Here is a 20965-nt window from a genome sequence, read left to right as displayed (position 1 = left end):
GTAAGTAGTCTCTTACGTACTGGTATTTAGAAATACCACTTTTAGCACTGAGACCACAATGTCTGAAGATAATTAATTCCCTAGCTTTTTGAGGCTTTCGCCTAGTGTGTGGTATGAGAAATCATATCTGTGGGCTGATTTTGTTGCTTACGCACTTATTTAAGCTCCCCTGTAGAACTACTCAATGTTTGGGGTTTGTTTTTTTTTAAGCTGTGCCCACGGCCTGTGGAAAAACCCCAGGCCAGGGATTGAACCTGCACCACAGCAGCGACCCAAGCCACTTCAGTGACAACACCAGATCCTTAACCTGGGGCGCCACAAGAAAACGCCTACCTAATGTTTTTTAAATGTTGTATTAATTACATATTTTTCCTGTCATTATTATTAAATACATTTTATGATTAATTGCTGGTTACAAATCTGATGTAAATGAAATAAAGCCGCGTGAGTCTATTGGAAGAAATACACAGTTATGTAAAGTGTATAGAGTGGGACTGGGGAGTCCCTGACTGTCCACTTGACTGTGACCCTCATGAAAGCTGATTTTCTTTTAATATGTACAACATAGCACAAGTATTTTTAGGTGTATTATCCTAGTAGTAAAAAGATTGGGATCTTGCTCAAGGAAAATATTGGGGTTTTTTTGGGTTTGGTTTTTTTTTAATCTTTTTAGGACTGCGTCTGTGGCATATGGAAATTCCCAGAATAGGGGTAAAATTGGAGCTGCAGCTGCTGGCCTATGCCATAGCTACTGCAACGTAGGGATCCAGGCCGCATCTGCAACCTATACTGCAGCTTAAAGCAACACCAGATCTTTAACCCACTGAGGGAGGCCAGGGATCGAACCTGCACCCTCATGGATGTGAGGTTGGGTTCTTTACCACTGAGCCATAGTGGGAACTCCTAGTCTGCAGATTTTAAAAATGCTTGAATAGGGTGGGGACCGTGAGGATGGAATTGATTTACTTTTTTTTTTTAGCAAGGTGAATTTTAGAACTATAATTAATTTGTTTAACTGATGTTTATTTGAGTACAGTCTGTGTGTCCTTGCCCTCTTCATAGATGTGAATGAGATAGACAGGATTTCCAGTCATGTCAAAGCAGATAGTAAATTAAAAAACTGACAACATGGTTTTGAGACCCCATTGCAGTGTGACGAAGCATAAAATTATAGTAGTAGACACGAGGCCCTTTTTTTATCGACTGGTCAGGAAAGACCTCTCTGAGAAGCCAAGAAAGAAGAAAGGGGCATTCTATGTAAAAATCTGAGGATTAAAAGTCCAGGTCAAATACAGCAAGTCCAGGTATCCTGGCGTGGTTGAAATGAAGAGAAGGGAGGTCTGATGGGCTAGGATGTGATGTAGGCTCTGGACAGTGTTGTGCAAGGAGGGCAGGGAGGCAGGTGGTCAGGGCAGGTGGAGCAGGGCTCATAGGTAATGGGAAGGATTTTATCTCAGTGTGATACCAACCCAGAGGGAGGGCGAAGGGTTTGGAGGGGTTACCTGATCTGATTAATGTTGTAAAAGACTCTAAGCTGTTCTGTGGGATTGTGAGGGGCAAGAGCGGAACCTGGAAATCTAGTTGGGAGGATGTTGGAGTCATCAGAGGAGCCGTAGTAGTGGCTTGGACCAAAACACCTGAGGTGGATGTGGTGAGAAATGGTTAGAATCAGAGTATATTTTGGAGATAAAGCCAACTTGACTTGTTGATGGGTTGGGCATGGGGGTGAGAGGGAAAAAGCAGTTAAACATGGTACATAGATTTGGGGCCTGAACAGCTTAGGGGCGACGTGGTGATGCAGTGAACTGAGATGAGAGGAGCCAAGTGAGGGAGTGCCCTTAGGTGGGGCATTCTCACCAGAGCCGGGTGGTCCTCCATTGTTATGTCACTGATTCTTCCCTTTGACCCTCGAGAGTGGATTAGTTCTAGGATTAAAGGAATCGCTTCTATTTTAGCCTAATAATGTTTAGTCTGCTTGGATTTAGAAATACTTTTGTTATAAAGACGAATTTTTAGGTAACAACCCTTTAATGATTTAAATTTGAACTTGCAAAATGCACAGACTATTCCCTTAAAGAATAAGTCTCTCTTTGGATTTCAGGCAACCATTGCTACTAAAAACAAAGAAAAAGAAATTAAAACCTTCCAGAAACAAACATAAAAACAAACAACTTTTCTCATAGTTTAGAAAGGCACTAACATTTTGCTTAAACCTTCCTAAACGCAGCAATCATTCAGTTGGGCAAGTGGGATGGAATTTTGTGCCCACATTTGTCCAGATACAAATTAAAACCAAGTCGAGCATAGGCATTGCTCACAGCTTCTTTGTTCAATTAATCCTCACCTTTGCCAACTAAGAGAGAACAAGCAGTGAGGTAGTTTTTTCCCCCTCCAGTTTTAGAGAAAATAAATAATAAAGTAGCATTTAGACATAGGAAACGGTAATATGTCACATACAGTTGAAAGTGTTTGCGTTTAAACAGTCGTAATAATATTCTTCTTGAAATTTGTTGACTTTTGAGTTTTCTAAGATTTGTTTTACTGTTTTTAACCCCATCAATTCAGGTGATCATGAATAACAAGGACCTGTTTTAAATAGATTTTTGCACTTCTATGCTGTATGAATTTTAGATACACTGCTGTGCCCAGTGCAGTGTAAAACCTGCATGTGGTTGCGTTTGCTCAAAACAACATAGTTCCTTTGGTGTCTCTTTAGTAAAAATCAACTTAGAGTATTTTTAAAACTGCTTTTCTTTTAACACTTCTTTTTTGGTAGCTTAATGTCAGATGGTATCAAATATTTCGCCAAATTAAATAGTACTTTGGGTATTGGAACTAGATTTAACTATACCTTCACCTTTGTTCTCCTTTTGGCAGAGAAATTGCTTTTACTCGGCACCTTCATGAGAAGACGTCTCAACTCAGCTATTATTATATGGGTTTCTACATTCATTCGTGTCCTAAGATGAAATACAAGGTAAAGTTGGTTTTTACACGCGTGCACTGTGGATTCGAATGACGAAAATTGTGCTTTCATAGTTTTTCATCACATTAGTTTAACATGCTTGTTTATTTTTGGTGTAAATCATGAATTATTATTCTTTAATCATGAATCATTGTTTAAAGGGTCTTAAATTTTTCATAGACTCTAGCTTGTTCATTGCTTAAAACAGTACCTGAGAAATAGGCACTTAGTACTTGTTTAGTGTAGGTTAGTCCATGGAATTGAACTGAATATGTAGAAAGCCCGGCTGTCCTAGAACTTCAGGAGGGCCCCACGAGTGGGATGGCACAGCCTCTGCCTTCTCTGGCGCGTCCTGACCTCCCCGCCCCCTGGTCCTTCTCCATCCATTCAGTTGTAGCTTTCTTTCCTTTGGGCACAGTCACAATCCAGAAAAATGAGCTCGGTGTAACAGTGAGATATTTGCAGTTAATAAATACAATATAGGCTAGTGTTTGTAAGGTTTTCATTATGGGAAGATGTGTCTTTAATATTTTTGTCTCAGGGCACAATGACCTAAGGAAATCTCTTTGCAGCCCCAGAAATGAAGCTTTTTGTAGTGAGAACCACAGTCTTACTTTGCAATTCATTGTGTTATTGTCAGATTTGAGTATATTTCAGAATTTCTCTTTTTTAAAAAAGGTCTTACTCTTTATGACTCTCTTTATTTTTATTTTACTGTACTTTTTATTATTGAAGTATAATGATATCCCAGCATGGTGATGTTTCCGTACCTTAGAAAATGGTCACCAGTAAGTCTACTTACTATGTGTCCCCATACAGAGTTATGATATTATTGACTGTTTTCCCCACGCTGCCTACTTCGTCCCCATGACTCGCTTGTTTTATAACTTCCTTTAAGAAGGAAGTTGACCCTCTTAGTCTCCCTCACCTATTGCACTCATCGCCCCCACTCCCCTCCCCTCTGACAACCACCAGTTTGTTCTCCACACTTATGAGTCTGTTTCTTTCTTTTTTTGTCTTTTTAGGGCTGCACTCGTGGCATGTGGAGGTTCCCAGGCTAGGGGTTGAATTGGAGCTGTAGCCACCGGCCTACACCACAGCCACAGCCATGTGGGATCCAAGTTGCGTCTGCGACGCACACCGAAGCTCACGGCAACGCCAGATCCTTAACCCACTGAGCAAGGCCAGGGATCGAACCCACAACCTCATGATTCCTAGTCAGATCTGTTTCTGTTGCACCACGATGGAACTCTCGTTTCTTTCTTGTGTGTGTTTGTTCATTTGCTTTGTTTTTTAGATTCCACTTATAAATTAAATCATATAGTATTTGTCTTACTGTGTCTGACTTACTTCACTTATCATAATATCCTCTAGGTCAATCCACATTGTGACAAATGGCAATTTTCAGTTCTTTTTCATGGCTAAGTAATAGTGTGTGTGTGTGTGTGTGTGTGTGTGTGTGTATACACAGCAATCTTTCTCCATTCATCTGTTGAGGGGCACTTAGTTTATTGTAAATAACCTAATTTTGATTATTATTATTGATTATTATTGACGGGCACTTTGGCTATTGTAAATGATGCTACAGTGAACATAGGGGTGCATGTATCTTTTTGAATGAGTGTTTTTCTTTAGAAGGATACTCAGAAGTGGAATTGCTGGCCTGTCTGATGGTTCTGTTTTTAGTTTTTTGGGGAACCTCCGTACTGTTTTCCATAGAGGCTGCACCAATTTACCTTCCCACCAGTGGTGCACGCAGGGTTCCCTTTTCTCCACGTCCTTGCCAACACTTGTTACGTGTTGTCTTTTTGATACTGGTCATTCTGACAGGTGTGAGGTGATAACGCGTCTTGGTTTTGATTTGCATTTCCTTTAGGATTAGTGACCTTGAGCATCTGTTCATGTGCCTGTTGCCCATCTGTATGTCGTCTTTGGGAAAACATCTATTCAGGTCCTCTGCCCACTTTTAAATTGGGTTGTTTGGTTTTTTGATGTTAAGTTTTATGACCCTGTTTAATGAAACTCTTTTGATGTTTTCTAAGTATTAGTAGCCCACTGTAAAAGCTCTGGAAAGTATAGAGCAGTGTAAAGGAGCAGACTCCATCCTGCCCGCCGTAACAGCAGTAACCACATACCTCTGCTCTGGTTAGAGCAGGGCTGCAAGCTCTGGAAATGTGAACATGTTTAATCCTGAACCTTCCTCTTAAAACTTCTAGGTGAAAGCTGAGGGTACTTTACTTAAAACCAGGTCAGTACAGTGGTCTAGTAGGAGAAGGAGGGGCTTGCCGCAAAAGGTATGGAAGAGGAAAGGATTTCACTACATGAGAAGAGAGGCACCCCCCTCCCCCCAAGAGTAGGTATGATGGGGAAGCACATTTCCTGGAGGAGGGCGTGTGAGTAAGAATTTATGGCGACTAACAAGGGGGAGGACAGTCACTGTCTGATCAGCCATCTCCCTTGTAGCCGTAGCCATGTTATCTGCTGTTAACAGTGTAAATCGAATAAATATTATATATAAAGTGTATTAATGATGTTTCAAGGAATAACCTAGAAGCAAAGTAAGTTCATAAATGGGTGATTTTAATTTGTGGTTCCTGTGTAGTGCTGTTCACATGGTAAGAGATCCAAATGTTAGGTTGTTAGAAACAGTCCTTAGTAATGTTGCCTGGCGGTTCCCAGCGTTTTAATATTCTCTGCAAACACAGGCATTCCTCAGAGATATTGGGGGTTCAGTTCCAGACCACCACAGTAAAGCAAATAGTGCAGTAAAGCAAGCCATATCAATTTTTTGATTTCCCAGTACACATGAAAGTTTTATTTACACTACAGTGTAGTCTTAAAATGTGCAGTAGTGTTACATCTAAAAAAACAATGTGTATACCTTAATTAAGAAATACTTTAGGAGTTCCTGTCGTGGCGCAGCAGAAACAAATCCAACTAGGAACCATGAGGTTTCAGGCTTGATCCTTGGCCTCACTCAGTGGGTTAAGGATCCGGCATTGCCGTGAGCTGTGGTGTGTCAGTCACAGACACGGCTTGGGTCTGATGTTGCTGTGGCTGTGGCATAGGCCGGCAGCTGTAGCTCCGACTGGACCCCTAGCCTGGGAACCTCCATACGCTGCTGGTGCGGCCCTAAAAAGCAAGGGGGAAAAAAAAACTTTACTGCTAAAAAATGTGGTGACCATCATCTGAGGTTTCATCAAGTTGTAGTCTTTTCACTGGCGGAAGTTTTGAAAAGCAGAATGTGTCACAGAGGCATGAAGTGAGCAAATGCTGTTGGAAAAATGGTGCTGATAGACTTGCTTTTGACTCAGGGTTGCCACAAACCTTCAAATTACCAAAAAACAGTATCTGCAAAAATCAGTAAAGCAAAGTGCTAGAAAACAACGTATGCCTATGCTACTAAACATGATATTTCTTACCTTTTAAGCAATTTTTAAGATAATCATAGTAATGAGTAAACAGTATGAAGAATATTGCAAGTATTTTAAGGATAACTTATGGTTTCAAGAATCTCATTGTCTCATTTCCAAATCCCCAAAATTAATATCACCTGGGAATTTGGAAACCCTATTAAAACCTATAAAGCTAGGTTACAGCCCAGAGTTGAAAAGGCAGGTGGGTGGGGGGCACTCAGTTTAACCATTCAAACCAAACTTAAAATTTTCTCAAGGTATTATATTGTATTCACATTGTAACTTCTTGGGAAAGACAGTTCTGAACATTTGCACTCTAGTGACCTTGTGAGATAAAAATGGTAAAATATGTGAATATTAAATTAATTTTGAAAAGCCAGCATTTTCCTGAAAGGGCTGAACACTTTGGGGTCCTCAAAGTAATGTTTTTCATTTTTGTATTTTTAATGTAAGAGTTAAACTATTTTCATTGCATCATAATTGAAGAGAAGTCATTTTCGATAACTGAAGAATAAAGATATTTTTATTTCAGTTAAGGATATTTTATTATATTTTGAGCAAATGAGAACCTTTGTTTATGAGGGAATAACACAACTGCTTTTTGTTTTTTAAAATTTTTTATTTTTTATTTTTTTGGTTTTTAGGGCCATGCCTGCGGCATACGGAAGTTCCCAGGCTAGGGGTCAAATCAGAGCCGCATTTGCCAGCCTGTGCCACAGCCATAGCAACACCAGATCCTTAACCCACTGAGCGAGGCTGCGAGGCCAGGGATCCGAACCCACATCCTTATGGTTACTAGTCGGGTTTGTTACTGCTGAGCCAAACGGGAACTCCACAACTGCTTTTAAATGTGGGAATTTTCAACTAGAAAATGTGCTGTTTGAAATCGTTAAGACGGATGTTGGTTGAAGCATGAATACTTCTCACTGCAGGTTGAAGGTCTTGAACTAGAAGACAAAAACTCACAGAAAATGAATTGCCCACTATTAAAAATATTTCTCATTTTCAAGATTGAATGAGGGTAAATTTAGCATATAACTACAATAATAGTTAAAATTATATCTTCTTTCTTAGCATTAGTAGCGTAACTTTCAAGCATTAGTAGTGACATATTTTTGCCACCTTATAAAATGTACGTGGAAAAATCTGCAGAAGTGTTTTTATTTGATATTAATGAAAAAAGGAATATATATTAAAATAAGAATATTTTAAATAACTAAGAACAAGCCATCTCTGAGGTACCTGGTACGCAGTAGAGATGGGGAATACAGTTGTAAGCGGTATGGATGTGGGCTCAGCCCAAAGGGAGGTTACATCCACAGGGCACATAGATCATTGTCATTCAGCATAAAGTGGCACCAAGTGACCGTGCCTGAAACTAGAATAATATTTCATTTGGATTTTCTGGACATATTAAATTACAATCTTTACCATGTAATGTATTTATGACATAGAGCAAGTTAAAGTATGTGACAGGTTTGAAATATACAAAAGAGCTGGTCTTACCTGCTCTCTTTTGTTGAGTAGTGAGCTATCATGAGGGCATGTTGAAATGACAAGTCCATCTCTATGTAAGAAGGACCATTGTTTGGTAGGTGATTCCTGGATCTTTCCATCATCAGTTCCTCTTACCCCATGCCCTGTTTGTGTGTGCTGCTTTATCCATCAGAGGTGCGTTCTGTTTCCCTCACCCTGGATTAGATTAGACTGGCCTTGGGACTTGCACCGACTAATAGGACACCACAGAAGAAGCTGTCCGGGACTTCAGGCCAGGCCTTAAGAGGGCAGACCTTTTCCTTCCTTTGTCTTTGAAGCCAGTCATGTCAGAGGTCCAGCTCCTCTGCTGGAGGGAGAGGCCACGCGGGAGGCTTCAAGCCGTCTTGAATGTTTCACCCCCAGCCAAGCAACTAGCTAAACGGAGCTGCATGGTTGAGCCTAAGAGAGACGGCAGAAGAACCACCCAGCTGAGATGGAGCCAACTCACAGCATCCGGAGAATCATTCGTTATCGCTGAGCCTCTGAGTTTTGGGGTGGTTTGTTACTCAGCAGCAAATGACTGAAACACGTGGTGTAGGATGGAAATCATTCCGTATTGAGCTGTGCAGACTCATGTCCTGAATTGAGCTGAACTGATCTGAGACGTTTCTGACAACTCAGTGTGAAAGAGTTTTGGCAGAATTACTTAATTTCCGTATGTGGTTTATGAGAATTCGTCTTTATAAGGCATTGCATTTAATACCCTGACTGAGGCCTACAGGGCATTTGTTAACGTGATAACACGTCTCGGTTTTGCTTGTCTTGCTCCCGGCGAGTACTGCAGGGTGGCCGTCGCCACGTGGTCTTCTCCATAGTAACGTGCATGGCATGCGTTGCAGTGGCGTCTCCTCTCAGAGTACTCGTGGTTTGCTGGAGTATAGCCATTATATTCTTACGCATGATGTTCCCTGAATTGCATTTTTACTGAATTATTTTGGTTTCCCTATTCTGTGTGTGTCTTGAATACGGACTGATTTACATAAACAGCACTTCGATATGTTTTGTCTGTGGCCGTGGTCTCAGGTTAAGGCGCAGGGTCGTCACAGAGGAATTTAATTAGAGCGAGAAAGTAGACTCATTATTGAAAGGAAATGGTTCTGATGTGTTGTCATTGCTCTAAGTGTTGTCATACTTGTGGCCATTGTAATGGGACTTGCTTGGTACTGTTTGGCGTAAATCAGGACTGATTTGGGTACTGGAACTGGGTGGAATGAGTGGAAAACATATTTCCAGCTTAGGAGAGCTTCTCCTTGGAGGCGCATCCTGCCGAGGTGGGAGTGGATGGTGTGGTTTTCCGGCGACCCTCCTCAGCCATGTGTGTCCTTGTGGTCTGCTCCTGTCACAGGTCCAAGGTGGTGCTGCCCTTTAGCCGTCATAGGCCGTCAGCGGTGACTAGACTCAGGAAAAAAGTCATATCCTCTCCTGTGTCTCTTTTTAAAAAAGTATTACTTTTCAAGTTCCCCTCATGGCTCAGTGGTTAATGAACCCAAGTAGCATCCATGAGGACGAGGGTTCGATCCCTGGCCTCGCTCAGTGAGTTAAGGATCCGGCATTGCCGTGAGCTGTGGTGTAGGTCAGACACGGCTTGGATCTGGCGTTGCTGTGGCTGTGGTGTAGCCCGGCAGCAACAGCTCCAATTGGACCCCTAGCCGGGAAACCTCCATATGCTGTGGGTGCAGCCCTAAAAAATAACAAAATAAAAAGCATTATTTTCAACTCTGATAAAATATACATAACAAAATTTATCTTAACCATTTGTAAGTGCACAGTTGAGAAGTGTTACGTATATTCACATTGCTGTGCAGGCATCACCACCATCCGCCTCCAGAACTCTTTTCATCTTACAAAACCGAGACTCTGGGGAGGTCCTGTTGGGGCACAGTGGAAATGAACCCACCTGTGTCCATGAGGACGTGGATTCAATCCCTGGCCTCGCTCAGTGGGTCGGGGATCCAACATTGCCTTGAGCTATGGTGTAGGTCACAGACATGGCTTGGACCCCGAGTTGCTGTGGCCATGGTGTAGCTGTAGCTCCAATGCGAGCCCTAGCCTGGGAACTTCCATATGCCACAAGTACAGCCATGAAAAGGAAAAACAAAAAAACAGAACTGAAACTCTGATCCCATCAAGCCGTAGCTCCCCATTCCCTTCTCCCCCAGCCCCTGAAGACCACCCTTCTGCTTTCCGTCTCTGAGTTCCACTGATCTGGGGACCTCATTTAAGTGGAATCATACAGCGTCTGTCTTTTTGTGACTGGCCTGTTCCCCTTGGCATAGCACAATGTCCTCAGGGTTCCTCCATGTCATGGCAGGTGTCAGAATTCCATGCCTTTTTAAGGCTGAATAGTATACTCCCACTGTATGTGTGAGTCGTATTTGTTTGTGCATCCATCCGTGACGGACACTTGGGTTGCTTCCACCTTTGGGTTATTGTGAATAATGCTTCTGTGCACATGGGTGCACAAATATCTGTTCAAGACCCTGCTTTCAATACTTTTGTGTCCATACCCAGAAGTAGAATTACTAGATCATGTGGTAATATTTGTGTAATTTTTTGAGGGCTCGCCATCCTGTTTTTCATAACGGCTGTACCATTACATTTCTGTTGGCAGTACACACTGGAGCTAATTCCTTCACATTTTTACCAACTCTTACTTTCTGCCTTTTTTTTTTTTTTTTTCTTTTTAGGGCCACGCCTATGGCACAAGGAGGTTCCCAGGCTAGGGTTCGAATCGGAGCTATAGCTGCCGGCCTCCCCCACAGCCACAGCCACGCCAGATCCAAGCCATGTCTGTGACCGACACCACAGCTCACAGCGGTGCCAGATCCTTAACGCACTGAGCACGGCCAGGGATCAGACCTGCCTCTTCGTGGTTGCGAGTCTGATTTCATTCATCTCTGAGCCACAGCAGGAACTCCTGTTTGTTTGTTTGTTTTGACAGTAGCTGTCCCAACATGTGGGAGGTGATGACTGTCTTTTTTGAAGATGGAGAAAAACCTTACCAAGAAGTCTGCTAGCTTAGGTCACCGTTTCATTTTTCAGAGTTGTACTTCTTTTCTGTGCCTGAGCCGGTCACTAGTGGGAGGAATGGAATTAACTTAAGGCGGTTGGGGATGGGAGGAGTCACTTCCTAGAACACACGGTGCAAGTTTGTGTTACTAATTCTGCTTAAAAACCAGTGTTTTTTAAAACTGAGCTGTTGGATTATATTTATTTATATTATATATAATTTATGTACATATTATATAGTTTGTACATATAATTATTACATGTACTTTAAAAATTGATATATGGGTTTAAATAATTGTCTTTTTTGTGGATTTTTTAAACTTACAGTTGATTTACAGTGTTGTGCCAGTTTCTGCTGTATAGCAAAGTGTCTCAGTCATATATAGATACATTTTTAAAAGTACTATTTTCCATTGTGGTCTATCCCAGGAGATTGGATACAGTTCCCTGTGCGTGCAGTGGGACCTCATTGCGTTTTCATTCTGAATGTAATAGTTTGCATCTCCCAATCCCAAGCTCTCTGTTCATCCCACTTCCCCTTGGCAATCACAAGTTTGTTCTCCAAGTCTGTGAATCTAGTTTCTATTTTGTAGTTAGGTTCATTTGTGCCCAGGTATTAGATTCCACATATAAATGATATCATGTGATATTTGTCTTTCTCTTTCTGACTTCATGTAGTATGATAATTTCTAGTTACATCCATGTTGCTGTGAATGGCACCTTTTCACTCTTTTTTAATGGCTTTTCATTCTTTATAATGTTCCATGGATGTTTAGATTGCTTCCATGTCCTAGCTATTGTGAATAGTGCCGCTGTGAACCCAGGGGTGCATGTGTCTTTTCACATTATAGTTTTGTCTGGATGTGTGTCCAGGAGTGGGACTACTGGATCATGTGATAGTCCTAGATTTAGTTTTCTGAGGCACCTCCATACTGTCTTCCCTAATAGTTATACCAGTTTACATGCCCACCAACAGTGCAGGAGGGTTCCCTTTGCTCCACACCCTCTCCAGCGTTTGTAATTTGTAGACTTATTAATGATGGCCATTCTGACAGGTGTGAGGTGGTACCTCATTGTAGTTTTGATTTGCATTTCTCTAATAATTAGCGGTGTTGAGCATCTTTTCATGTGCCTACTGTATGGCTTCTTTGGAGACATAAACACATTTAGTTTTCCAAAACTAAATCTGTATGGCTTCTTTGGAGACATAAACACATTTAGTTTTCCAAAAAAAAAATGAATAGCCCTGTGCTTTCAAATGTTTAATATTTGCACATAAAGCTTAGTTTATATTCTCTATTTTGACACCTTCTCATACATTTCCAAACTATTCCTTTTCCTTTGAAAGTGAAAATTGGAGTATATGGAAGTAGGGTTAGGAATCATTTTTAAGTCTCTTCTCCATATTGTCCCTCAGTCTGCTGCTGTAAGGCCATTCTGTGATCTGAAGGAGGTGTTTTGACTGAGTTCTTTCTCCAGACTTGTAAGCAGGCCAAAGTAAACAGTGATTCTGGCAGCCTGCTTTGGTATCATGGCATGGCCAGACATCAGATAGTTGAAACCTCAAAAAGGTTCGGAAGTGTCGGAAGAGAAACAAAAGGCTAATTCATCTGTGATTAATCGTTCTTAAACTCAATGCCTCAGCTCCGTTGTGGTTAAATAGCACCTCTGGAATTGTGCATCGGTTTGCCTAAAAGAAGGTAGTCGGCATTTTACTGTTAAAAAAGCACCTACCAAAAAACCCCCTAGAGTTGACAGAGCAGCATCTGCAAAATCCTGTGCTACTGAGATCCCCAGGCTTTTCAAAGCTTCCCGACTAGACAAATTAGTACTTTTTTTTTTTTTTTTTTAACTACAATCTTGCAATCCAGGGCGATACATTTGGGTACATGTGGTAGTGGCTTTGCTACTGCTGGTTTGAAAGAAATACAAATGATCTCATCACCTACCCACAGCACAGAACACCGGAGTTTTTGACTCAGCATCTATTTTTCTTGATGTTAAATGAAACGTCCCATGAATTAGATGTGGTCAGTAGAAAAACTACCACGTGATAATTGTAGTAAGAGGATTTTTTATGCCTCCTACAGGCAGTGGGAGGAAAGAGAATAACATGCTCATCACGTATTCTGGTTTTTCAGCCTTCACGTGTGGAATTTTGTCATCAGAGCCAGAAGCATGTTTTAAGGGTCATGTGTTCCAAGCGTCTCAATCACTGAGAAAATTGAAGCTCAACTTGGTTACCTTGCCCAGAGTTTGCATTAACTCACGTTTTAATTTTAGCAACATGAAGAAGCCTTTGAAGACCCAAAAGTCATATAAATGGCATTGTTTATCAGACTTATGATGAAGTGTGTATAACTTTTTATCTTAGAGAAACCCGAAGCGCGCGCATATAGATGGAAAGTAAACGTTAACTGGGGAATAAGAACATGTTTAATCACGTGCCTTTTCGCCCATCCTTCTCCTCATCTCTGTTTCCACAATGAAAGGGAAGCTTGATACACAACGTACTTCCTAACCTTTGAAAAACAGCGGTCATCTTTGGACTTTTGAAAAACACTCGCGTCCCAGTTCCGTCCTGACCTACTGAGGAAGAAAGCCTGCTGTCCTGCTTCTCGCAGCCCCATCTCTGATTGCCGGGCACTGTGTTAGGTACCCTTGACCTTCCCTTCCTCCACGCCTGAGCCAGCTCTCACCTCTGAAAGGTATTGCCCTCATCCGGGCGGGTGCAGGTCATAGCCCCCTTTCCAGGCCGAGTGCCTGTCCCTGCTCCTCTGTGTCCCCCTCCCACCCAGCCCCTCCCTGTGGAGGCTGGGGCTGCCCTCCCCGGTTGCGGTTGCGTGAACCCCGGTCATTTCTGAGCACTCCATCTGGGGCTCTCCTCTGCCACCTGCTGTTCGGAGTGTGCTCAGCAGTCCGCGTGTGTGGAAGGCCTCCTGTGTCTGAAACGTCCCGCCGGGGGCCACGGCCAGAGGAGGGTGATCCGATGTGGTTCCTCCTCGTCAGTTCCTTGGGCAAGTCGTGTCTTACCTGTCACTGTCCCCAGGGCCCAGCCGACTCGTTGGCAGCTAGAAGGTTCTCAGTGGGCTTACTGGCAGGTGTGACGTGGGGGGGCAGACACCCAGCTGGGTGGCTGCGCCTGGGACGGGAGGGAACGCGAGTGAGAGCTGCGTGGGGAGCTGGGAGCTGGCTTAGGGAAGATGGACGAGTCCCACCTCAGCAGTACAGTTGATGTTGTCCGTGAATTGTCTCGCTGGCGTCTCCGTAGTTTTATTTTCTTAAGTAAACTTGTCATTGAAGTGTGTGTCCACAAAAGAAGTGTGCTGTTCTTAAGTGAACAACTGGACACATTTTCACAATCTTCATGCCCGTTCTTCGACTTTACATAGATGGAATCACTGAGTGTGTTTTATTTGGGGACTGGCTGGTTCACTCCGCACCGTGTGTGTGTGTGTGTGTGTGTGTGTGTGTGTGTGAGATTCACCCACGTGCTGGTGTGTAGCAATGGCTGGTTCATTCGCGTTGCCTTTATGCCCTTTCTCCTGTTAATGGACTGATCTAAGAGCAGCTATGAACATTTTTTTATGTCTTTTGGTGAACATAGGTGTGCATTTCTGATGGGTATAGACCTAGATGTGGAATCACAGGATTGTAGGTGGTGGGAAGAGTCAGGTTTAGTTTGGTTCACACTGCCCAGCGTTTTTTTTTAAGTGATTATACTAATTTACACTCCCATGAGCAGCACAATTCGGTAATCTGTCTGAAATCAGTTTTTGTATAGAGATCAAGACAATTTTTTTGAGGTCCTTGGTGGCCTAGCGGTTAAGGATTTGGCATTATCGCTGTTGTGGCTTGGGTTCAAACCCTGGCCTAGAACTAATGTGTGCTATGGGCGTGGCCGAAAAAAAGGGAAAAAAAAAAAAGACTGAATTTTTTTCCCAGATGTAGAATTACTTTTAGTTTCTTTAGGGCACCACCCTGCACATACCAGTTTAATGAATATGGCAAATCATTTCTGTCATTATATTTGTATTACGGAAAAACATCCCAGCTTCCCATCTTTCAGACTTAGCACTGATTCCATTAAATGAACAAATTCCTCATTCAACTTTAGTATGATAGTGGCCACTCTCTTCTACAGAGAATGCTCAATTTAAGTACTGAATGAGTTCCTGTCATGGCGCAGCAGAAACAAATCTGACTAGGAACCATGAAGTTGCAGGTTCGATTCCTGGCCTTGCTCAGTGGGTTAAGGATCCGGCTTTGCCATGAGCTGTGGTGTAGGTCACAGAAGCGGCTTGGATCTGGCGTTGCTTTGCTGGGGCTGTGGTGTAGGCCAGCAGCTATAGCTCTGATTGGACCCCTAGCCTGGGAACCTCCATATGCCACAGGAGCAGCCCCCCCCCCCAAAAAAAAAGTACTGAGTGACATGCAAATAAATCACTTGTGCTTGTATGTTTCTTCCAAATAACTTTAAAAATAAAAGCTACAGAGAACCTCTTTCATTTAAACAGGATGATGTGTTTTAGGGATATTTAGTTAAGAGAGTGATTAGGACACAATGAAGAGCTCTTTGTGCATTAATAATTGCAATGTCAAAGATTGATTGTTTGCCATTCACACCCCATTGTGTCATTTGCCTTTATCATTGTTTATGGTATATATACTTATATAATCAAACAGAAGTTTTAAATTTTTATATAGCTCAGTTTATTAATTCTTTTCCTCCATGTCTTCTGGCTTCTGTCTCATGCTTTAAAAAGACCTTCTCCTATCCACATAGTAAAATGGTTAAATCCTCCCTTTATTCCTTTTCACCTCACAAGACTCATCTCTGAAACCCTGTGCCTCTGCTACATGCAAGGATGTGTTTCTACTGCAACTTCTGTGTTGATATCTGACATCTACTGCACAGTATTAAAATTGCTCATCTTCTCGTCTCTCTGTCTCTTTAGACTCTAAGCTGCTTAAAAGATGCAATTTGAGCTCATTTATTACTTATTGCAGCAGCAATCCCTGGTTTATAGTAGGTGCTCAATAAATCTTTGAATGGCTGGGTGAAGATAGAATAATGAAGAGTGTGATTATTGGCGAGAGGGAAAGTGCATATCTACCAAATAAAGTGGCAGCATTTGGCATTTCTATAGGATAGATCTTTTTAAATAATTTTGGCCATTTTAATCAGATATAAATTCATTAAAAGTGTTTACTTGTGGAGTAATGAGAAAGTTGTTAGGTTTGAATTGTCAGATGAACACTGAAGATACTCTCGCATTTGCTTTTTTCTTCACATTGAAAAGGCATTGCAAATAATTTAGAACATTTGTAATTCTGAAATAATGGTCCTGTTTATAGGTGGTTTATATTTGAACTAAAGTTTTGTTTTATTTTATTTTATTTATTTATTTTTATATTTTATTTTATTTATTTTACTTTACTTTACTTTTTGTCTTTCTAGGGCTGCACCCATGGCATATGGAGGTTCCCAGGCTAGGGGTCCAATCAGAGCTGTAGCTGCCAGCCTACACCAGAGCCACAGCAACTCAGGATCCGAGCTGCATCTGCAACCTGCACCACAGCTCACAGCAATGCTGGATCCTTAACCCACTGAGTGAGGCCATGGATCGAACCCACGTCCTCATGGATGGTAGTCGGGTTCGTTAACCGCTCAGCCATGACGGGAACTCCTAAAGTTTTATTTTTAAGTAGTCTGATTTAGAAGTGTATCTAATTGAATAAAGGTAGTTGTATATAAAATCTTTGAAATAACAATTTAGTATAAATAATTTTTATAGGGAGTATGACTATAAATTTTGATAACTGCATAACGTAAATGTATAATCTAAATACTGTTTTAACTAACTTCGTCTCATTGTCTTACCTGTTGGCTGTGGTGGGGTAATGGAGGCGCTTCTTACTTGGAGTTCCTGTTCCCACTTACGTAAAATACTGGTTCTCTATCGGGGGCATCCCATTTCTGGGAACCCCTTGATTATCTCGACTGAGGTGGTGGGGAAGAGGTGTGTATACCACTGGCGTCTAGTCAGGATGGGCGGGGGATTCTGCTAAACAGTCTACAATACACAGTCCCCAGCAACAGAGAATTCACTGGCCTAAAATGTCGGTGGTGCAGATGTTTGAGAACCCCTGTTTAAAGGGTTACCTATTGCCATCGAAGTCTGTTGGGCTTTACAGTTGCTGAGCTACCCCATTACTGTGGGTAATTTGACTACTGCTATCAAAAAGGAACTGCCAGAAAGATTAATTTTGGGTTCGCCATAACAATCTTGAAATAAACCATCCTGTATGACACACCAGAGAGAAGTTTCTCGCGTCTAATTCATGACCCTTTGCAGCCATAAACTTACTGATGACCCCAGGACTGTCTTAAATTTTCTTTGGGGGCTCATGTGTGGCCTTCATGTCAGCTTACAGGTAATTTAATGTTTCTGTACAACAAGATGTATCTAGCAAATCTTGAGGTCTTTTGGAAGAAGCAGCAGAAACAACAAATAAGGCTAACATTTCCATGGTGTAATGCTTTGTTTTTCTAGTTCTGATGTGCGTGATAGGGTCTGTCTTTAATATTTGTAAGTTATTCTGTTTTCCTTGCTTTGTAGAAAGAGAAACTTGGCAGCTTTATAATAAGCAAGTGAATTGAATTACTCTTTCCCTAGCAGCTAAATTCAGTTCTTTTTTTTTTTTTTTAGTACAAAGGACGCAGTGTTGGCACATACATTTTAGGATGGGAAGTTATGCTCCTTTTCAACTTTACTGGCACAGGGATGTTTGCACATCCCTTGCTCATGTGCTTCAAGGTAGCATGGTTGGAATTAAGCTGTTTTAGAACAGCATGTGTGCATATAACTACTGATTTTCTTGTCTGGTATTCTTTCTACCTTGGTGTTGATTTGAGAATGAGGCCAGTTCTCACTGCCCCCCCCCACCCCCCGCCGCCCCAACTCCCATCACAGATCAGATCTTTCTTCCTTGACATTTATACATGTTCTCTGGGTTCTTATATCTTCATTCTATAAAAATAAGGCAACTGTGAGATTTTTATACTTGACACTTTCTTTCAAAAGCCTTATTGCTAAGTTTGTGGCATCAGCTAAAGGGGAGCCACTTGAAGAGCATGATTATCTTGGATATACAGCAGCCAGTTGTCAGCGACAACACTGAGAAGCAGAGGAGGCCTGGGCATCCACTGCTGGAGGACTTTCTCAGTCGTCACCTCACTCCCTTCCATCCTGTGTCCAGCCTCAGCCATGGAATCGCCCAAGGATGACTTGCATTGCGTGAGAAGCATTTTGCTGGGAGGTCTGAGACCTCCCATACGCTTCTCTTAGATCCCGTTTCTTCACTTGGTCCTCAGGGGCTCCATTCTCTTCCTGATTCCTCACAGTCTGCTTTGGACATACTTTTGCCCCCGCTTTTTCTGTCGTGTTTGTCCTCTCCAGAGAAATCCATTGCACTCAGGTGTCTGCCTTGCCCATACTTCTATTCTGAGGCAAATCGCTATTCCTGTGGCCTCTGCCAGCGGAAACGCAGCCTTTGAGTTTAGGTCACCATGCTTCGCTCCCTGTGACCTTCCTATCTTGATTGCTAGTAATCCAACTAGACCTGGGGGCCTGACCCAAAGATGGTTGATTTCGGGTAGATTACTGTCATGTAAGGCTCAACATTAAAACTTTGCCCACTGGACAGTGGATAACCCAACCATTCAGAGATCCTCTCTTTTAAGGACGCTTAGGTTAAGACTAGAGGGAGGACCAGTAGCTGGGGGGGCGGGTGGTCATGGAGAGCCACGCAGAGAACAGGCACAGAAGCTCAGATTTAGATTAAGGCTTCATAAACACAGGTCCATAAAGTTTGAATTGTCGGCAAACTTTGGTCCACACACACATTTATCTTGAAAATAGAGTGCATGGATCTGGTTTTCAAAGGGGTCTGTGAATCGAAAGCTAGCAAGATGAGCGAGCGCAGAAATGGTAGGGGAGCAGAAGCAGAAGCAGCAGATGGCCGATGGAAATACAGCTTGGGGTCTCCTGCTGCTGAGGAGACGTGGATAACCTCTGGTTAGAAGTACCTGCCAGTTCTTGAATTATGACCTGTTATCCATGAGGCCTTTTTCCTCCTCTCTCTGGAGAACCCGGAATTCTCTGGAGCCTGACCCTACATGGCTAATATTTCTGCCCTTGTTTTCTCATGCTCCTCCCTAAAACGTTCTGCTCGCCCGCACCATTCGTGCTAGACACTGAGTGGATCATCTGAGTGAATGTCTCTGTTTCTTTAACCTAAAGAGCCAAACTAATAAACTTGTTTCCCAGCAGAGTGGATGTGTTAGAGCAGCAGCTCTGCCAGCTCCCTGGGTGCCCAGTATGATGGTCAGTAGCTACATAGGCCTGCCCACATAAATGAGCCACCTGCTCGCCCAGGGCCGAGATGGTGGATAAGGAGATAAAGAGCTGGTAAAATATTCTGTATAGATAGGACTTGATAAAATCCCTTATATATATTTTAATTTTTATTCTTTCCAGTCAGTGAAACATTTCATCTTCTGTTTCCAAGGTGTTGTTGGGATTGTGATGGAGGGTCCAGAAGAGTGGTTGATTAACCCTGTTTCTGTCTAGACTTGCTTAGTATATATAGTGAGATAAATGCTATGTAAAAAAACAAGCCAAAGCATTGACTTCAAAATTAATGTGAGCAGGTGGTAGAGAATATTATATTATCCGAAGTTTTAACATACCGAAACAGATTCCTTGAGGTTGAGAATTTTCTTCCCTGAGAATTTTGAGAAACAAAATGATGACAAAACAAAACTTTTATTGTCATGAAAGAGATGTATGACCTTCATCCCTTAGAGACAGAAAGACAGTCATCTCAGCTCTTTTAGCCTAAATCTGTGAAAACTGAGACCCTGATAGTGGTAATGAGTTTGTAGTTTTTCCCAGGAAATTGTTGTTGCTTTTGTAACTTGGAACTACCCAAGTTTAACTTAAATTTAATTTTTCCAGAGTTTTGCTGCTTCGTGTTCCATGTTTGGGTATAGGCAAAATTTTGAACTTGTTTTTCAAACCAAATTATGATTAAGAATTGAAGAAAAGGGAAGGGATATTGTCAGAGAATAGCAAACAGATAATGTATATTTTTTTTTCAGTAATTCCCAGAGAAAGTTTTTATTCTTTTCATTAATACTTTTTTTTTTTTCCCCACCTTTTAGGGCCTCACCTGAGTTTATGGAAGTTCCTGGGCTAGGGTTCTAATTGGAGCTGTAGCTACCGGCCTACGCCACAGCCATGCAGGATCCAAGTCACTTCTGTGACCTACACCACAGCTCTAAGAAACGCTGGATCCCTAACCCACTGAGCAAGACCAGGGATCAAACCTGTGTCCTCATGGATACTAGTCGGGTTCATTACTGCTGAGCCATGATGGGAACTCCCTCATTAATACTTTTCTGAAGGGACCAAATAATAAGTTGAAACAATGAAAATCCAGAATATATAACTTGTTTAAACCAGCTACATTTCTTTGAATGTCAAGGTGGGAAAAGTTTTTAAATGCTGCACAGCCACCATGATGGGCCAGGAGACTTAGGAAAATAAGGGCTCCTCTTTGAAATTTTTAGATCCGTTTCTCTCCTGTTTGTTATCATTTATTGATTTTCTTTTAGTCTTTAATCCTCTTCCTCTCAGTTTTAGGTGGATTGGGAAAATTGCGGAGTGCCCCGGGAGTGCTCGTATGTCACTGGCATTATCATGGAGTCGTTTAGACGATAGCTGCATATTTCATTAAGAATTTGGAGTAAGGCTCGTAAGGGGGACATTTCTCTTCAAGGTCGCATATTCCAGTGCAGCACCATGTAGTTGCACTGCTCCTGGCTCACAAGGACGACATCAGAGAATGATAAAGATACTTTTATGTTTTTGGATACAGCAAACTAGAGCAAAGACTAGAAAGTTGTGTCGTATTTTTATTGCTTTAATTCGGGTTAAATCTAATAAACTCATTCCCAGAGGCTTTGCTAAAC

At 42.0% G+C, this 20965-nt stretch overlaps 1 protein-coding gene across 41 annotated transcripts in view; it reads left to right on the top strand.

Annotated features, from left to right (window-relative positions):
- ATE1 (arginyltransferase 1) overlaps positions 1 to 20965 on the top strand; it is a 244120-nt gene that overhangs the window by 82637 nt on the left and 140518 nt on the right. For all 41 annotated transcript variants that reach the window (XR_014827025.1, XR_014827014.1, XR_014827028.1 and 38 more), the window contains one exon: positions 2878 to 2977. Coding sequence is in view for 24 of the 41 variants with exons in the window: in XM_084995701.1 (XP_084851827.1) it covers positions 2878 to 2977 (100 nt within the window). In the remaining 17 variants the exon portion in view is untranslated. The remainder of the gene's footprint in view (positions 1 to 2877; positions 2978 to 20965) is intronic.

This window comes from Sus scrofa, chromosome 14 (genome assembly GCF_054392235.1).
Source record: "Sus scrofa isolate SSC_HxYL_T2T_F1_AM1 chromosome 14, Sscrofa_HxYL_maternal_Yorkshire_Landrace_v2.0, whole genome shotgun sequence".
NCBI classification, from domain to species: Eukaryota; Metazoa; Chordata; class Mammalia; order Artiodactyla; family Suidae; genus Sus; species Sus scrofa.
This window is presented reverse-complemented; position numbering and strand designations above follow the sequence as displayed.